General features: G+C 40.2%; 4 protein-coding genes across 4 annotated transcripts; 1 reads left to right on the plus strand and 3 right to left on the minus strand.

The window, feature by feature from the left end:
• On the minus strand, nucleotides 685-7,237 carry LOC104717672 ((DL)-glycerol-3-phosphatase 1-like). Its single transcript, XM_010435282.2, has 6 exons — nucleotides 6,968-7,237; nucleotides 1,798-2,022; nucleotides 1,554-1,614; nucleotides 1,315-1,462; nucleotides 1,103-1,182; nucleotides 685-1,018 (listed from the first exon to the last, which is right to left on the minus strand). The coding sequence occupies exons 1-6, from the start codon at nucleotides 7,227-7,229 to the stop codon at nucleotides 886-888; spliced, it is 909 nt and encodes a 302-aa protein (XP_010433584.1). The 5' UTR covers nucleotides 7,230-7,237; the 3' UTR covers nucleotides 685-885.
• LOC104717673 (AAA-ATPase At4g25835-like) lies at nucleotides 8,542-10,578 on the minus strand. Its single transcript, XM_010435283.2, has one exon. The coding sequence runs from the start codon at nucleotides 10,127-10,129 to the stop codon at nucleotides 8,654-8,656; it is 1,476 nt and encodes a 491-aa protein (XP_010433585.1). The 5' UTR covers nucleotides 10,130-10,578; the 3' UTR covers nucleotides 8,542-8,653.
• On the minus strand, nucleotides 11,520-12,956 carry LOC104717674 (CASP-like protein 2C1). Its single transcript, XM_010435284.1, has 3 exons — nucleotides 12,605-12,956; nucleotides 12,010-12,130; nucleotides 11,520-11,930 (listed from the first exon to the last, which is right to left on the minus strand). The coding sequence occupies exons 1-3, from the start codon at nucleotides 12,754-12,756 to the stop codon at nucleotides 11,676-11,678; spliced, it is 528 nt and encodes a 175-aa protein (XP_010433586.1). The 5' UTR covers nucleotides 12,757-12,956; the 3' UTR covers nucleotides 11,520-11,675.
• LOC104720116 lies at nucleotides 15,875-16,339 on the plus strand. Its single transcript, XM_010438079.1, has one exon. The coding sequence runs from the start codon at nucleotides 15,875-15,877 to the stop codon at nucleotides 16,337-16,339; it is 465 nt and encodes a 154-aa protein (XP_010436381.1).

Genomic DNA, 19,207 nt, shown 5'->3' on the forward strand with positions numbered 1-19,207 from the left:
CCGTAATGGTTTGTGCCTGATTCAAAACCGCATACAATTACATGTTGTTAACAAAACAAAACAAAAATTACTTTGAACCAAATACTTAATTTACGTGACGTTCACCATCAAAATAGTTTTTCTTTGGGTCAATCAATTACGAATTGTTGATCTTGAAGATGGCTATAACTTCCTTTCTAATCAACCAGATTAAAGATGAGTTGGCGCCTCATATATATCGGAAATTGATGGTTGTACAGTTATTTACTATAAACAGCAAAAATTAAGCATATAGTTTACAAGAGAACAAAATTAAAGTTTGCCAAATCTATGTAAAGCTTTGATACGAAGCGCACGTTAGTAAACTCTTTGATGTTGAACGGTTAGCATGTGAATGCTTAGACCCAATCTCTACATAGAGTAAAGATTCGCCAAACTTTGCGTCCCCTTTAATTATCAGATGATCTGAACCTCAATCACTTGTACTTAATCATATTAATATGATAGAAAGCAATGAATAGAAAGCGATCAATATGTGTGTATGTTATAAATTGCATCAACGACGCCTGTTGCAATCATTGAAGTAACAATTTTGGTTTGGAGAGAGATATGCAATTGGGTATGACTTTAACATTCAATGTAATGTACCAATCATGTCGGTTTCTACAAAAATCGAAGCAAAGACTTGCTTACGAATTTGGCTACCGACACATAAGCCATCTAAAGTAGAGGAATTCTTTTATAAAGGGAATATTATTATTTCAAATGACCGCAATAAGAACCTACAATTTGCAATGATCTTTCTAGTAATAGGAGGATACAGGCTTGAATCACTAAAGAATCAAAGTCAACCAGTCAAGTATCGTTAGCTTGAGGATAACGTTTACTCTGAAAAGCTTTGTGGTTTTAGTTGTGTGAATCCTGGAAGGAAGGTAAGCCCCATTCCTCTGGTTTGAAATCTAGCAGAGAGGCCAGAACTTGATCCGCTACATTGCAGTAGGACTTATCTAATCTTGGATCCGGTACCATTATCACATTCCTACACGCACACACACATCATTCAGAAACTTTAGCTAAGCCTTTTAGGGCTCAAAACTGTAACTGTTAAAAGAAAGCCACTTACATTCCAGCGTTTTTAGCTGCCTGGACTCCAGAAGGTGCATCTTCAAACACCAGAACCTTCCGTGGATCTACAGGACCGTCCTATGAATTCCGCAAAGAAGAGGGTGACATTAACTTACAAAATAATTTTTTAAAGATCGATACACATGCTAATATGAATATATGATAATATGGTACTTATATATGTATAGTTTTATTGATCATATATGTTACCTCAAATCTCCTGGAAGCAGCAAGAAAGCCATCTGGCGCAGGCTTCCCTTCCTTCACCTCTGGGTCATCTCCCCGCACTACGTGATGCATCAACGAGAAAAGCTCACGGTGTCTCTGTGTTTTGAGATCAAAATGTCGTGTGTGTGTTCTGCATCAAAAGAGAAGCAAAATTAGATCAGACATGCTAAGAACTATCTATTACAAGAAGTGAATGTGCTAATGGAGAAAGAGATAGATACCCCGTGGCTATACAAATTGGAATTCCTTTCCCATGGAGATGTCTAAGTAGCCGGCTAGCTCCTGCAATAAAGGATGAATATTGGATTATGACAGCAAAAAGAGTATAAACAACATTGGCTACTAGTCACTAGTTAGTGACTCACAAAAGAGTATTACAAAACAGAGGCATTAAACGAAAGAATGACTAAAATCAACAAGGACCTATCAATCTACTACATAAGAGGAGGCAACGCGGATTGTAACCTGGCATAAGGTCACTTGTAGGGAAGAGGTCTTGCAACATTGACTCTCTCTCGACGATAAAATCTTCAGCTGAAAGAGAGTCACTGATTCCACTTTCGTCAACGAAAAGCCTAGCAGCTTCAATGGCTTTTCTCCCCATCATCTTTGCTTTCAAAGACCAATCAAATGTTTTATTGTATCTAGCAAGTATCTTTTCCTGGACCTCCGTGTAAAACTTCTCCGTATCTGCAAACACAATACAAAACTTTAGCTTAAGCTATGCTCACCAGAAGAACTTAAATGACCAGCAAAGACAGTTTTTTTTTTTTTTTTTTCCGTCTAAGACTTTATCATTTTAACTTTTCTTACAAAAGAAAAAAGTTTCCAAATTTCAGACCAGAACTTGTTGAAAACAGAGCAAAAGATTGAACAAAACCGTATCTTTGTTCTTATTTCATAGGGCTTTTAAATAGCCAAACTCAAACAACAACTGCACCTCCTTATCATACGAAGGATTTTCTACAACTAAGAAACATGGGAGAACAATTCAACTACCACGACTCCTACAAGCTAGGAGTTTATTCGAACAATAAAAGACTTGGTCAAATAACACTAACAAATTCCTTCCCTAAACTGTTTTGCTGTAAGCAAGAACAGTTTACCTTGGCACTTCAACAAGTCCAATATCTCCCTCAACTTCACAAACGTCTCCAGCTTCAGTGGTTTGGTCATGATATCTGCCAGCTGATCTCGAGTACCACAGTGTACCAATTCCACCTTTCCTTCTCCAACTAACTCCCTTAAGTAGTGAAAACGAACTTCAATGTGCTTGTTGCGTCCATGATGAACTGGATTCTTAGAGAGCTGGATAGTTGAACTGTTATCACATTTGATTGTGATACATTCTTCATGATCCTGACCGATATCCCCAAGTACTCTTGCCATCCAAACTCCTTGAGTTGCACATGAGACTGCAGCTATGTATTCAGCTTCTGTTGTTGATAATGCAACGATCGATTGCTTCTTTGAACTCCATGAGACTGCTCCACCAGCCATTAAAAACACAAAACCTGAAGTACTTTTCCGATCATTTAAATCTCCAGCATAATCACTGTCTGTATAAGCTTGAAACCCTGAGTTTCCTCCACGCTTGTACATAATTCCAAGTTCTGCAGTGTTCTTCACATACCTTAAGACACGTTTGACCACCTGAAAGTGAACCTCTATAGGGTTTTCCATGTAACGACTTGCAAGACATACCACATACATCAAATCAGGTCGCGTGACGGTGAGGTACATCAAGCTTCCTATCATCCGCTTGTACATGGTAGTGTCAACAGCAGCTCAACCCCTTTCTTTAAAATTTTTGCTCCTGGAACAATAGGATTGTTCACTCCATTGCTCATACTCATCTCAAACCTCTCTAGAACTTCATTAGCAAACTTCCTTTGGCAGATATATATCCCTTCTTCTCTCTGTAGTATCTCAACACCTAAGAAGTATCTCATCTTCCCAAGGTCTGTCATATCGAAATTTCTCTTCATCGATTCCTTGAACTCGTCGATCAGCTTCTCACAATTTCCTGTAAATATCAGATCATCCACATACAAGCTGACAATGAGAATCTGACCTTGCTTCTCTGCCTTAACGAACAATGTGTGCTCTGATTCACTCTTCTCAAATCCTTCCCTAAGAAAGTAACTCTCTATCTTGCTAAACCAAGCACGTGGAGCTTGTTTTAGCCCATAAAGAGCTTTCTTTAGCTTGTAAACCTGACCTTCACTTCCTTTCTTCACAAACCCTTGTGGTTGATCAACGTACACTGTTTCTTGCAGCTCCCCATGTAAAAACGCACTCTTCACGTCAAGTTGATAGACACTCCAATTCTGATATGCTGCAGTTGCAATGATGACTCGGATAGTATCCCACCTCGCAACTGGTGCGAATACTTCGTTGTAGTCAACCCCAAATCTTTGAGCATAACCTTTGGCAACCAACCTTGCTTTATATTTGTCTAACTCTCCATGCTCATCATACTTTGTTTTAAAAACCCATTTAACACCAATAATATTAGTACCTTCAGGTTGATCAACTAGCTCCCAGGTCTGGTTCTTCTCGATTGATTCTATCTCTGCCCTCATAGCTTCTCTCCAAACACCATACGCCACAGCTTCCTCATATGTTGCAGGATCTCCAACTGCAGTAACTACTTGCAGTGCCATCGTATCACTGATGCAGTGCGCAACAACATCTTCATCAGAGGATTCTCCACATTCATAATCCTGTAGATAAGTAGGACGTCTCTTCTCACGTTTGGAGCTTGTAGCTACCTCTGCTGCAGTTTCCTCTCCTACTCTGGAGCTTGTTGCAGCCACTACTTCTGGTTGTGCTACCTCGTTTTCAGTCACCTCAGGATCTTCTTGTAAGAATTCTTCCTCCTCGAACACATGATTTTCATCATTCTCCCAAGCAAGCACTTCTGAGGTGATATTAACACCATCGGCAACACCATCGGCATTGTTCCTTCCCCAATCCCAATTCTTTGTTTCTTCAAACACGACGTCTCTGCTCACCATGATTTTCTTATGGGATTGTACATACGATAAGCTTTTGACTCTTCACTAACTCCAAGGAAGATACACTTGCAGCTCTTGTCATCTAGCTTAGTTCTCTTTGCTTCTGGTATATGAACATGCCCAATGCACCCAAAAACCTTGAAATGTTTCACATTTGGTTTAACACCACTCCATGCTTCTTCTGGTGTTTGATTCTCCAAGGCTGTAGTGGGACTGTGATTGAGCACATACGTGATCCATTTAACCCCTTCAGCCCATAAATCTTTCGGCATTCTCCTCTCTGTAAGTGTACTGCGCACCAGATTCATGATTGTTTGATTTCTCCTCTCTGCTACACCATTTTGCTGTGGAGTGTAGGCTGCCGTTAGTTGTCGTTTGATCCCATGAGTTCTACAAAACTCATCAAACTCCTTTGAGCAAAACTCTCCTCCTCGATCTGTTCTCAAACAACAAACAGACAAACCAGATTCTTTCTCCACACCAGCTTTGAAGGTCTTGAACATTACAAACGCTTCAGACTTTTCTGCAATTATGTAGCTCCACATTTTTCTGCTATGATCATCAATGAACGTAAGGAGATACCTCTTATGAACAATTGATTCTGGAGTGATTGGACCACATATGTCTGCATGAATCAGCTGCAGGTTCCTTGTTGCTCTCCATGAACTCTTCTTTGGAAATGATTCTCTCTTCTGCTTCCCCACAAGACAATTTTCACACACCTTCTTAGTGCTTCCAATGTGTGGAAGACCTGTGACCATCTTCTTGTAGCTTAGAGTGTGTAGGCTACTGTAGTTTAAGTGTGCGAACCTGCAATGCCAGAGATGAGCTTCATCTGTAGCTTCCACCTGAAGACAAGAGTCTGCTCCCACTACTTGTGCAAGGATCATAAACATCCTATTTGCACTCATTGAGGTTTCAATGATAAGCCCCTTCGCTGAGTGAAAAATCTTGCATACATTTTCTTGTATAAGGATTGCAAGATTTTTCTCTTGAAGTTGTCCAATGCTCAGGAGATTGCTGCTCAATTCTGGGACGTAGTAGACATCTTGAACAATTTGAATCATCCCACTCACTCTGATCTTTATGTTGCCTTTTCCTTGCACCACCATTCGAGCATCATTTCCCAGTTTCACCGAGTGACGAAAACTCTCATCCATCTCAAAGAACCACTTCTTGTTTCCAGTCATGTGGTTGCTGCATCCGCTATCCAAGAACCACAAATCCTCCATTTTCGAGCCTTGTAGCTCCACATGTGCCATCAGTAGAAGCTCTTCTTCTTCGTCAAATTCCACATAATTTGCATGCTTCTCTGCTCCGGGACATTCAAACTGGAAATGTTCTAACATGTGGCATTTGTAACACTCCACCAAAGCTTTGTTAAAGCCTTGTCTCCCTCGACCTCTGCCACGTCCTCTGAATGATCCTCATCTTCCTCTTCCCCGTGTTCCACTCCACTCACCGAACTCCGAGGTCACCTTTAGGACTTGATCGCTACTACTGGATCCTCTGGCATGTTTCACAATGTTCTGTTCGTGACACAAAAGTGAGCTTTGCAAAGCATCCACTGAAAGACTCGCTATGTCTTTAGACTCTTCAATCGAACATACAATGTATGTAAACTTCTCTGAGAGTGTTCTTAGGATCTTCTCAACAATCTTGTGATCTTGCATATCCTCTCCAAGGTTCCTCATGTTAGTTGAGACAAGCAACACCCTTGAGAAATATTCTGTGATATTCTCAGTTTCTTTCATCTCCAAAACTTCAAACTCTCTTCTCAGACGCTGAAGTTGAGCTCTCTTCACACGATCATTCCCCTGATATTTTGTCTTCAGAGAATCCCACAGTTGCTTCGAGGTATCCTTCTGAATGATAGTCTTCAGAATGGATTTGTCGATGGCTTGAAACAGATAGTTCTTCACCTTCAGATCTGTTAGCTTCTTCTCCGCCAATTCTTCTCTCTGTGCTCCAGTCAGAATGTCTCCTCGGCCTGGCTCAACGTAGCCTCGGTCGATCAAATCCCACTATTGCTTGGATCTGATGAGATTCTCCATCAACATGCTCCAATGTTCGAAATCTCCGTCAAACTTGGGTATCGCCAACATGCTTTGCCCATCGCCTGACATCTCTCACTCTTTCTTTTGTATCTCTCTTTCTCTCTCGCAATTGCTCTCACCAGGTTTGCTCTGATACCAATTTGTTGAAAACAGAGCAAAAGATTGAACAAAACCGTATCTTTGTTCTTATTTCATAGGGCTTTTAAATAGCCAAACTCAAACAACAACTGCACCTCCTTATCATACGGAGGATTTTCTACAACTAAGAAACATGGGAGAACAATTCAACTACCACGACTCCTACAAGCTAGGAGTTTATTCGAACAATAAAAGACTTGGTCAAATAACACTAACAGAACTCACACAGTGATAAGAAAACACGAACAACATTAAAGAAAAAGAAAAAAAACCGCAGTCCCATCAAACTGAGAACTAATGGAATTAAAAAAAAGGGACACTCAAAAATCACTCCTAATAACAAGTAGAGTGCCAGTGACACAAATCAAACGAAAGCAAAGAGTCTTTGCCAAAGACCAAAGATGAAGAAGAAGAAGTTACCGAGAAGGAGACCATCCATGTCGAATATGACATGAGTGATGGTTCCTCTGCCGGCGTCGGTAACAGTTGCGTTGACGGCAGCGGCAGGGGTCGAAGACATCGTTGCTACGAATCGAAGATTTTCTGATGAAGCTCTGATCAGTGGTTTATGAGGAAAACCTTTGGGAAAGTGAGAGACGGAGATCGGAATCTTATTATAGGAGGAAGATCGGAATGTGTTTGGTAAAGCAACGAATCTAGTAGTCGTCGGAGTTGCTAACATAGTTTGTTGTTGACGACGCTATTAACATATTTGACCTCTGACGTGTACTACTATATATATAAACGTCCCTCTTAATTGGGCTTCATGGGCCAGTAACTCATAATTTAGATTGTTTTTTTTTGGTAAATCAGTTTTTAGATAGTTTTGAATATTTTTAAGTACTTTTAAGAGAAAATTTGTAAATCTATAATTATTCAAACAGATAATTCGGCTATTCTTGTTAGTTGTTATCACCTATCTGTAATTTTATTATGATTTTATCCGTTAAATTAAATAAATCGTAATGCCCAATCTAAAAATGCATGCACAATTGCACATGGTCTAAATGAAAAAATTGAGACGCAAAGAAGCGTAAAAGTGTGAATCCACGTCAGATGTTAAGAAGTCTTTGTATTTTTCTCTACTTTCCCGACAAAAGCCTAATGTACATGCATCATCTCCAACTCACTTCTAAAATCAAATCTGCCTTTTGTTTCTCACCAAATCCAGAAAAAAAAAAACACAAAAAGGTATCAAAAATCTTCTATTTTCGATTCATCTTTTTGGATATTTTCTTGTACACAATTATTATTTTCAGGACGTTATACATTTTGTTTGTTTTATCTCTTTCGGAAACTCCAACTCTTTTAGAGAGACATCCAAATATTACCGAATCACACACAGTCACTATACTATTTTATTATCTATTATCTATGCACAATACACTCATATTTCAATTAAGAGAGTCCATGGACAGATCCACTTTAATTGATCCAACTGACAGAAGCATAAACTTTTCTTGCTTATAAAATTGTCATAATCCAGAATAAAGTAAGTACCAAATGTGTTATATCGACACATGCCATTTTTTATATAGTGAGGTCCGGTTAGTCCAAGAATGCTAAAAGAAATTTAAAAGAAAAAACAAATGTCGACCACCAATGTTTTGTCTTAAGGCTTGTCCTGTGTTTTTTGTACTTTGACATTGACAAGGCACTGATCTTATCCACAGGACATTCGCTTTTTAGTTTTTACGACAAACTAGTTCTATTTTACTCTTAAATCAGAAATAAAACCCCACTTAATCAGGAAATTTTTGTCTTTTGGTAACTGTCCACGTTATATCGTTCCGTGATAACACAACCCAATATTTGTTCACAAGTATGTGTGATTATATAAATAAATTCCCGGTAATATTTGGTACGTAACCAATGAAATTCCTTGCATTTTATGATCCGATCCCCACATCCAAAAATAACCAAAACCGCCACTTGCATATGTTAAACTAAAGTTTCAAGCTCTTTCATTTCTCTTCTTCCATTCACTTTATTTGCTTACTTCAAAAAGTTCATTACCCAAAATAATAAAGATCACACAACTTTCCACATTGCGTAAACATAGAACGTTACAAACCTAATTAAGAACAACAAAACAAAACAAAAAGACTAATAATCATCACTACTTTTGCAAATGATATCCTCAATCTCTTCCTCTTCTCCTCCACCGTTTGCTTCTGCATAAGGACTATCCAAAGCCATCTTCTCCTGCTCTTCCAAACTCCCATTCTTCTCATTTCTCTTCGCTCTACTTCTCAAATCCTCCAGCAGTTCCCTCACAGCTCTATCTTTATCCCTCCGGTTCTTAATCAGAGCCTCGCTTACATCAGCCGGAGTAATCTCAGCCTTATCAACCACTTCCTCCATCTCCTTCAAAACGTCATCGTTGAGATCACCTTCCTCGTATCCCAAGTAATTCCTCAGCAAGATCTTGATCGATGGAAACGTACAGTAACTCATGTGTACATGCATATCCATTCTTCCACTTCTTAGCAACGCAGGATCAAGCTTATCAATATGATTCGTCGTGAACACAAAGATCCTCTCGCTGCCACAACAAGACCAAAGACCATCAGTGAAGTTCAGCAAACCTGAAAGCGTTATCGTGCTCCCATCACCGGAACCCTCGACAAAACCGGTCTCTGTTTCATTGCTCTGTTTCTTGTTTCGGTTCGTTAAATTGATCGAACAATCAATGTCCTCGATCACAATTATCGACTTGGAGCTAGTCTTCATCAGGAGCTTCCTCAATTCTGAATTGCTTTTGACCTCCGTGAGCTCGAGATCGTAGATGTCGTACCGGAGATGGTTAGCCATAGCAGCGATCATACTCGACTTCCCTGTTCCGGGAGGTCCGTAAAGCAAGTATCCTCTTTTCCAAGCCCGACCTGTCTTCTGGTAAAAAGATTGACACTGAGCGAAATCTGTGAGATCGTCCATGATCTGTTGCTTCTTAACCGGATCCATAGCGAGTGTATCGAAGGTACTCGGGTGCTTAAAGGGAACAGATTCCCAAGGAAGACCTCTCGAGTCAAGAGACCCACCTCGTGAATTCGTGTAGAGAAGCCGATCTTGATTCGTCCGGCGAATCTCGTTAGCTCTCTCCATGATGTATTCCAAGTAAGAGTCAAGGACCAAGTTCTTATCTTTCTTCTTGATCCGGAGCGTGAAGCCACGTTTCTCTTCCGGCATTGGTCTCCAAGCGAAGGTTTGAGTTTGTCTCTGCGTAACGATGTGTTCCCATACGACGGTGACGGAGTTGTATGTGTCGACGATGGAGTCGTTGTTGGAGAGGCCGAACGTGATGGAGGAGGAGTTGACGGCGCGTGTGAGGCTGAGACGGTTTCCGGCGATGGAGACGGAGGAGCTGAGGTAAAGCTGGACGGCATTGTAAAGCTCGTTGGTGTTGACGCCGTCGATCTCTGTTATGTCGAAGTAACAGAAGGTGGAGAAGAGTTTGAATACTCTGTTGGATAGTTTCAAGAAGGCGAAACGGAGCTCCGGTGGGAATATTGAATTCATTAGGCTTTTACAAAAGGCTAAAACGCCGAGTAATGAAGCCAAAGATGTCCAATACTCTCTCATCGTGTGAAAGAGAGAGAGATGAGAAACAGAGAGCTTTTGAGGAGTTTGAAAAGGCGAATGAATACTTTACGGCTAAATTACAAGGTGAGAGAAGAAGGAAAGGATGAAGATGGGTTTTGAGAAACGATGGGATTTGATTGGGTGTGTCGTTCAATCTAATTGATTTTTTGGCAGAGAGAGTTTTCTTGAACGACGAGTCTCTCGTGTTCTCGGATTAAGAAAAAGAAAGGAGGAAGCTTTTTTAGTAATCAAGGTTTGTGATGGTGCGGCTTGATGTGTCTTTTAGAGAAATCGAGAAGAAAGGGGTTTGTCAAATTTATTTATTTTTTTGCTTTGACAAACTTTTTATTTCTTTGACTTTTGGGAAACATTTTTTTACGATTAGAGAGAAAATTATACTATCAAAAAGTATTAAGAGAGAAGGTATAAGCATGTTAGTAATCAAGGTATATGTACATCTCTTGAGTAGAAAGTGTAAGAGCATGAAAAAGCTTAACATGATTATGCATATACCTTTTTTTTTTCATATTGTGTTTGACAAACATAAGGAAATAATCTAAATACATAAATATATTGGGTATATTCCTAATAATTTGGGCCATAAAGAGGAAATAAATGTTTGACCAAAACAATGGAAATAAATTTAAATTTTGGCCGTTACTAAAATTTAGGACGTTCTCATCCATGCGACTATAAATAATACAGAAACAAAATATACTCAAGTAGTCAAATTCATATCAGTAAACGTTATGAACTAACATAGATATGACGTGGGACGTATATTTACTAGGTTAATTTTGAAAAAGGAATTAGTGGATCTATTTTTTAGCTTACACATTTGGTGGATTTCGGAACATAGAAAATTGAAGACAAATAATAATTCAATAGATTCTTAAGAAACATACTCTTCGAGTTTGAGGCGTTGAGCCTGGTTAAGAACCAATTAAAGAACTATGAAATTAAGTTAGTTTGGATGTTTAAGATAATGGCTGAGATCTACACATGTGTTGGTCAGTGTTGGTCTAAGGCTTAAGTGCATGATTGTGCTAGGTGTCAAAGACTGCATGTGCACATTGGCAAGTGTAATCCTAAACTAGCAAAAACCAACATAATCTAATCCCAAGTCTAAAGTCTTCATTCTCCATATTTCTCTACCCTTCTCTATAAACTTTCCTATATATATGAGCTCCCTTCCTTTTCTCATCACCGCTCCCTCATAAACCCATCATATCATCATCTAAGTATATGACAGGGAAGTGATCGATCGGTCTAGTATGTGTACCATCAAAGGATTATAAAATACCAAAAAAAAGTGGAGGGAAATTTATTAGTTTTAGTACCCAATTGATAAAAGTGAGTTAAGACTTAAGTTACGTACACTGTGCATACCTATTTTCTCAAGCAATAGACTGGTGATATTTATTGTACATGCATAATAGAAATTGAGATTAAGAGTTGAATCAATAATTTAATCAGCATTTTTTCTTCACATTGATCAACATTATTCCGGATTAAGAAAATATGATTAACACAGTAGTTAATTTAATTAGGAGGAGGACTTTAAGCGAAAAAAACGTTTAGGGGAATAGAGGCGGAAGAGGTTGAAGGCGGAGATGAAAGAGAGGAGGACCATAAGGCCTGCCGCGATGTAGTTTAAGATGATGGCACTTCCCACCTGAAAGCAGAACCTTGTGAACTTGTAGCACCACTTCATCCATTGAAGCTCCTTTGAACCCGTTACCACCAGTAATGAGTGTTGCGCTGCGGCTGATGTCCCGGCGAAAACCACGTAAGCCGCTGTCTGTGTTAATTACATTTTTCATCACACATACAGTTATAGTATCATCAACGATAATCTATACTAAGAGAGTTATGCATACCTGATCCAAGAGGTAAGAAAACCATTTGGTATTGGAAGTCTTTTTCTCAACACTGTGCCAATGAAGTCCTAGTTGAGCCAAATTATACGCAGCAACCACAACATCAATGTATAACTCAGCCCTGTCATATATACACACACTTCTAATTAATACTAATTATCATAAAACACAAACACAAACATATTATAAAATGAATACTTATTTTTAACTTTTTTTGTGGGATGATATTTAAAGAGTTGTTAAACCGTACCCAAATATAAAAAGAGTAGCAGTCCCCCACTGTACAAAAAGTCATTTTTATGTAGAATTTAACCAAAACAGAAAATTTTCCTAAAATAATACTAAACAAGATCCTTCCAAAAATTGTGAAATCATCACCCTTTTTTTTAGAGCGCATAAAAACTCAAATCTACTAGTTTTAAATACAAATTGTGACTTTTTCCGTGAGTTTTGAAGACATTGATGGTTTAGTTCCAAGGTATCTCATGAATCATGATATTAAGATGGTATAAAGAGAGATGAGATTATATAATTTACACATATATATAGAGATCTTATATAATTTGATAAAAATAAAATAAAATAATTGACTTACTCGAGAGCAATCAGATATTTGAAACTAACTTTCTTGTGGATATAAGCAATCTCTTTGGTTTGAGAATCCAAACCGATCAAACAAGCAGTGAGGAGAAGAAGAAAGACGATAAAGACTCTCAGGATCACTTCTGTTTCTCTCAATTTCACCATCTCACCTTCCTTCTTACCAAGAATATTCACACTAATCTTATGATCCTCTTCTCTGTCTGATCAGCTTTTCTTTTATCAGATTTCTAGATGTATCTTTATGATAGTAAAAGGAAGACCGTAACATAAAGTTTGTAATTGTATAAGATTACATATATATAGTCATATAGAGAATGGTTGGTTTGGAGTTGAAAGGATTTGGCAGGTGGATATATATAAATATTTAATATATGTACGCGGCAGTTTGCAGATCACTTGTATGATGAGTATTGAGTAAGATTGATAAAGAAGAATACAGTTGGACTTCTCTCCATTGGCATTGAATGTTTTTGATAATTATCTAACTGCTTTCCTATGAATTTGATCCGTAAGTACTACTTTCTAATTCTATTTTCTGTCCTTATCTTTAAAAGTGATATATATTATATAGATAGCTATCTCATGCTTTTTATGGATTTTATATACTAAAACCGAAACATTTTGATGACTTTTATTTTATTTTAATAACAGTTATTTTCGTTGTATTTATTTTCTAGGCTAGAATAGAACCCAAAATTTTCATAATTCGTACGACAGTTTCACGGTCATACGATATCTCGAATCGATAGAGATGGTAATGTGTTCATAAATCATAAACGCAAGTGATTTTGACTTAAACAAGATTAGTAATCAATAAGGAAAATGACAACTCGATCTATACCATCCTATTCAACAATCTAAACCTAATCTTAACTTGTGTTTGTTGTTTGGACCCATTTTTCATCAAGTCATTATCTGTAATTTAAACTTTGTCTCTTGAAATTTTGTCATACACAATATCTAGGTATATAAAATTATTGTTTGGACATGAGTTATAGTTAGCCGTATTGGGTATTCGAGTATCGGCAAAGCGCTTAATCTCGGAGATGGACCAGATTTTTTTGTATGAAATTTAAACTATCTGCAAGCTTACGGCTTACCACATGTAAACTACGCGAGCAAGTGTCTAGCTCATTGGTCCAAACAACAACGTCTGATTTGAGTATTATTTTATTGAGATTTAATTATAAAGTTTTGTATTGTGACTAATTATTTTTACTGAATTCTCCTTTGAGGACAAATTGGAGGAAGGGTGAAATGAATAAAACTTGGGATTATAGAGAGTCGGAAACTTAACAAAGTTTGAAAATTCTGGAAATGTAACTGACTTATATGAAATATATATATATATATATATATGATGTAGCACCTTGTGTTCGAAGCGTGACAAACACTTCATGGGCCTTTTCGTGTTTGTCACTTATGTCGGTTTTGGGATTTCTAGGATCTTTTTGTTCTGTTTTGATAAGGTTGCATCCTTAATCTTAGGATTGGGAAGGGTTTTCTATTTTCTTTATTCTTAGGATATTCCTTTGCATCTCCTATATATGGAGCTCTCGACATCTTTTGTATTCAGTTTTTGCATTAAAAAATCAATAAAAGCCAAAAAATAGGCAATCTTAATTGCCAAAGAGCTCTGCTTTTGCTTAGCACTGAGACGAGTACTCTCACCTCCATTACTCAGCTTCCGCTTCTACACCAGTTGGTATCAAATTCCGGACGTTCTTGGACGTTTTGTTTGCTGCCAATGGCTCCTTCCACAAAACCTGTGATCAAACCCAACCCGGATGAAGCTCCAGCAGGCGAACCTGTCATGGATTGGGCAACGTTTCAGCAAAGCTTGTCGACAATACAACAAAGCTTGACCTTGATCTCTACCTCCATACTAGACCTTGGAGAAACCATCGTTGCTCGTCTACCTGCGCATGTTCAACAACCTGTGATCGATGGCGAGCCTAACGCAGTGAATAATCAGCAACTTCAGATACGCGACCGTGATAATCATCCTCACGACGCCGCTGTGGGCGATGGCGTTAATCCCCGGCGTGATGTACGAGTAGTTCGTGGTGATACGACAGATACACGGTGGGAATCAAGCTTCAAAATTGAGATTCCGGAATTTCATGGTGGTGTTCGTGGTGATACGTTATTGGATTGGCTTGTTACAGTTGATGAAGTTTTAGACTTCAAACAAGTTCCGCAAGAGCGTCGCGTCTCCCTGGTAGCAATGCGTTTTAGAGGCCATGCCGCCTCCTGGTGGAAACAAGTCAAGACCACACGTGCACGTACCGGCAAAGAACCGATCCGCACTTGGGACAAGTTACAGAAACAACTGAGAAAAACCTTTTTACCTCACAACTATGAGCGAACAATCTACAACCGTCTACAAAACATCAAACAAGGGTCACGTTCTGTCGATGACTACGCAGAAGAATTTGATCTGTTACTGACTCGCACTGAGGTCTTTGATAACGAGAACCAATTGGTCTCTCGGTTTATTGGTGGCTTGCGACCGCAACTGCAATCTGCTTTGGCACAGTTTGATCCGACTTCTCTTGCTGAAGCACATCGCCGTGCATCAACCTTCGAACAACAGTTTCGTTCTACCAATGGGAGTAACACTGGTTTTCGTTCCCGCAACCTGGACACAGGTCAACAGAGTTCCGTATCCTCCTCCAAAGACACCAACGATACCGCCGTGGCACCAACTACCACCACTGCATCAGAGGACCCGCCAGTACGTCGTTCGACACGTCCTCCAGCATTATGTTGTTATGCGTGCGGTGAACCTGGACATCGCCAAACCGCGTGTCCTCACCAGTCTCGTCGCGGTCTGTTGCTCGATGACTCTATGGAAGGCGAAGACTATGGGACAGCTTATGATTCATTTGGAGAAGAAGACTCCATTGATACGCCTACTATCAAGCGAACTCACGGAGATCAAAGGCGTCTTCTAGTCATCACAAGGACGTGTGTTGCTCCGCGTCGTCAAGATGCTCAGTGGTTACGCACAAATATCTTCCGCTCAACCTGTACTATTCGTGGACGCATCTGCAGTTTCATTATTGATTCTGGCAGTTCACGTAATGTCATCGCAGAAGCTGCTGTGGAGAAGTTGGGCCTGGTTCGAGAAGAACATCCAGCTCCTTACAACCTGGGATGGCTGAATGAAGGCGTTGCCATGCGTATTTCACAATGAACCTTGGTACCTTTTTCAATTGGAGAGTTTTACCGAGATCGCACATACTGTGATATTGCACCTATGGATGTCAGTCATATACTGTTAGGAAGACCATGGGAGTTTGATCGTAAGATCATTCATGACGGAGCTCAGAATACGTATAGTTTCATATGGGATACTCATCAGATTCTTCTCTTGCCTTCCAAGGAACATTCGCTGCCACCACCGCCTGAACCACCGAAGCCGTCTTTGGTTCCTACGAATGTTCCACCATCTAACAACTATGCTACGTTCTGCTCTTTTGCTTCATTTGATGCCGAGTTTCGGAAGGAAGGTATAGTTTTTGCCTTGTTGTCTGCGTCTTCATTGCAAACTGCGGTGTCTAATATCGATCCGCAACTTGCGGAGGTTCTCCGAGAGTTTGACGATGTTTTTTCCGCTGAACTACCGAGTGCTCTGCCTCCATTACGCAATATCCAACACCAAATCGACCTTATTCCTGGTGCTTCGCTTCCTAATCGCCCTCATTATCGAATGAAGAATTAAGGCGCCAGGTCGAGGAGCTACTTCAAAAGGGTCATATCCGTGAAAGCTTGAGTCCTTGTGCTGTTCCTGCGTTGCTTATTCCAAAGAAAGATGGCTCATGGAGAATGTGTGTGGACAGTCGGGCAATCAACAAAATTACGGTCCGTTATCGGTTCCCTATTCCTCGCTTGGACGACCTTTTGGACCAAATTGGCAAAGCGACAGTGTTCTCCAAGATAGACTTGAAAAGTGGTTATCACCAGATACGAATTCGACCAGGAGATGAGTGGAAAACAGCTTTCAAGACGCGTGAAGGTCTGTTTGAATGGTTAGTCATGCCTTTCGGCATGTCCAATGCTCCTAGTACGTTTATGAGGGTCATGAACCAAGCTTTACATCCTTTTATTGGTAAGTTTGTTATTGTATACTTTGACGACATCTTGATCTTCAGCGAATCGTTAACTGCTCACTGTCAACATCTTCGTGATGTGTTGCTCGTCCTACGCTAAGAGAAACTTTTTGCTGGTAAACAAAAGTGTCACTTCGGAGTTTGTGAAGTCCTCTTCCTCGGGTATGTGGTGTCTGATAAGGGGTTGGTTGTGGATACATCTAAAGTTGAGGCTGTTCGATCATGGCCGGTTCCCACAACTTTGACAGAGGTCCGCAGTTTCCATGGCTTAGCTTCTTTCTATTGTCGGTTTGTCCATCAGTTTAGTACAATTATGGCACCAATTGCTGATTGTATGAAAGAGGGAAAGTTTGAGTGGACACAAGCAGCAACAGAGGCTTTTGAAAAGATTAAAGAGAAGTTGACATCTGCTTCTATCTTAGTGTTACCGGATTTCACACTTGCGTTTGAACTTCATTGTGATGCATCGAAGCTTGGCATCGGTGCTGTGTTAAGTCAGCTTGGTCGTCCCATTGCTTACTATAGTGAGAAACTGGCAGGTGCTCGAGGTCGTTACAGTACGTATGATGTCGAATTTTATGCTATTGTTCAAGCGATCAAACATTGGCGACATTACCTCGTTCACCGTAAGTTTGTGCTCTTCACAGATCATGAAGCACTTCGTCATTTAGACGGTCAAGCGAAAGTCTCTTCTCGACATGCTACTTGGATCACCTTCTTGCAACAATTTACTTTCACGATCCGTCATCAGTCTGGTAAGACTAATCGAGTGGCCGACGCTCTTAGCTGTCGCCATGGTCTGCTTACCACCATGCACACCTCTGTTCCTGGGTTTGCTTCGTTGGCAGAGTTTTATGTCACTGATCCTTTTTTTGGGCGTATACTTAGTGACGTTCAGCAGGGCCTCAATACCGACTACGTTCTTCATGAAGGGTTCCTTTTTAAAGGTTTGCGTCTCTGCGTCCCTGACTGTAGTTTACGCCTCCAAATTATTCGAGAGCTGCACCATGAGGGTCACGTAGGTTGTGATCGGACATTGCAGTTGGTGGTTACCTCGTACTTTTGGCCGTCTCTGCGCCGTGATGTGGAGAGATATGTTGAACGCTGCCGTACTTGCCAAGTCTCGAAGGGTAAAGCTTCTAACGCCGGTTTGTATTTGTCACTTCCCATTCCCACACAACCATGGACTGATGTTAGTATGGACTTTGTTTTGGGACTTCCGCGGACACAAAAGGGTAATGATTCTATCTTTGTGATTGTTGATCGCTTCTCTAAGATGGCACATTTTATTCCCTGTAAGAAGACAACCGATGCAGTAAGTGTGGCTGTTCTGTTTTTCCGGGAAGTTTATCGCCTTCATGGGTTACCTTCTTCAAACGTCTCTGACCGTGATACACGATTCCTTAGCCATTTCTGGCGTTCGCTGTGGAAGTTGCTCGGTACTAGTCTCAACTTGAGCACCGCCTACCATCCGCAGACTGATGGTCAGACAGAAGTCACAAACCGTTCGTTGGGGAGCCTGTTACGTTGTCTGGTTGGTGATCACATTAAGGGGTGGGACGCTAAGCTCTGCCAGGCTGAGTTTGCTCACAACCATGCTCTGAACCGGAGCTTGGGTTTCAGTCCGTTCCGTGTTGTGTACGGGTTGGTTCCGCGTGGCCCTTTGGACCTGACAACGTTACCGGACAAGACACGCATTCATGGGGTAGCTGCTGAGTTTTTTGACGACTTACAAGCGGTGCATGCGCAAGCTCACGACAACCTGGTGAAGTCCGCTGCTAGTTACAAAGCCGCGGCTGACAAGAAACGGCGGGAGGTCCTTTTTGAGCCTGGTGATTTAGTGTGGGTGGTCATCACGAAGGATCGTATGCCGCTACATGAGTATAATAAGCTCAAGTCTCGTAAGATTGGGCCGGTGGAAGTTCTGGAGCGCATTAATCCTAATGCGTATCGTGTACGGTTGCCTGATCACATGAAGACGCATGATGTGTTTAACGTCAAGCACCTTTCGCCATTTCAGGGTGATAACGACGATCCAGATTCGTGGTCGAATCCTCTCCCACCTGGGGTGACCTGATGTAGCACCTTGTGTTCAAAGCATGACAAACACTTCATGGGCCTTTTCGTGTTTGTCACTTATGTCGGTTTTGGGATTTCTAGGATCTTTTTGTTCTGTTTTGATAAGGTTGCATCCTTAATCTTAGGATTGGAAAGGGTTTTCTATTTTCTTTATTCTTAGGATATTCCTTTGCATCTCCTATATATGGAGCTCTCGACATCTTTTGTATTCAGTTTTTGCATTAAAAAATCAATAAAAGCTAAAAAATAGGCAATTTTAATTGCCAAAAAGCTCTGCTTTTGCTTAGCACTGAGAGGAGTACTCTCACCTCTGTTACTTAGCTTCCGCTTCTACACCAATATATATCTTGGATATCGAAAATAGCAATTTAGTTTGAGAAATCATTGTCGAAGAGAGACAC

The sequence above is a fragment of the Camelina sativa genome, chromosome 10 (assembly GCF_000633955.1).
Source record: "Camelina sativa cultivar DH55 chromosome 10, Cs, whole genome shotgun sequence".
NCBI lineage: Eukaryota > Viridiplantae > Streptophyta > Magnoliopsida > Brassicales > Brassicaceae > Camelina > Camelina sativa.

Excerpts from the sequence above, each read along its gene's own strand:
- LOC104717672 (XM_010435282.2), bottom strand. The coding sequence starts at position 7,229 with ATGTTAGCAACTCCGACGACTACTAGATTCGTTGCTTTACCAAACACA. Across the intron at positions 1,615-1,797 it reads TACAAGTGACCTTATGCCAG|GAGCTAGCCGGCTACTTAGA; the intron begins GTTACAATCCGC and ends CCTTTATTGCAG. Across the intron at positions 1,019-1,102 it reads GCAGCTAAAAACGCTGGAAT|GAATGTGATAATGGTACCGG; the intron begins GTAAGTGGCTTT and ends GTGTGCGTGTAG.
- LOC104717673 (XM_010435283.2), bottom strand. The coding sequence starts at position 10,129 with ATGAGAGAGTATTGGACATCTTTGGCTTCATTACTCGGCGTTTTAGCC.
- LOC104720116 (XM_010438079.1), top strand. The coding sequence starts at position 15,875 with ATGGATGTCAGTCATATACTGTTAGGAAGACCATGGGAGTTTGATCGT.
- LOC104717674 (XM_010435284.1), bottom strand. The coding sequence starts at position 12,756 with ATGGTGAAATTGAGAGAAACAGAAGTGATCCTGAGAGTCTTTATCGTC. Across the intron at positions 12,131-12,604 it reads AAATATCTGATTGCTCTCGA|GGCTGAGTTATACATTGATG; the intron begins GTAAGTCAATTA and ends TATATATGACAG. Across the intron at positions 11,931-12,009 it reads TTTCTTACCTCTTGGATCAG|ACAGCGGCTTACGTGGTTTT; the intron begins GTATGCATAACT and ends TAATTAACACAG.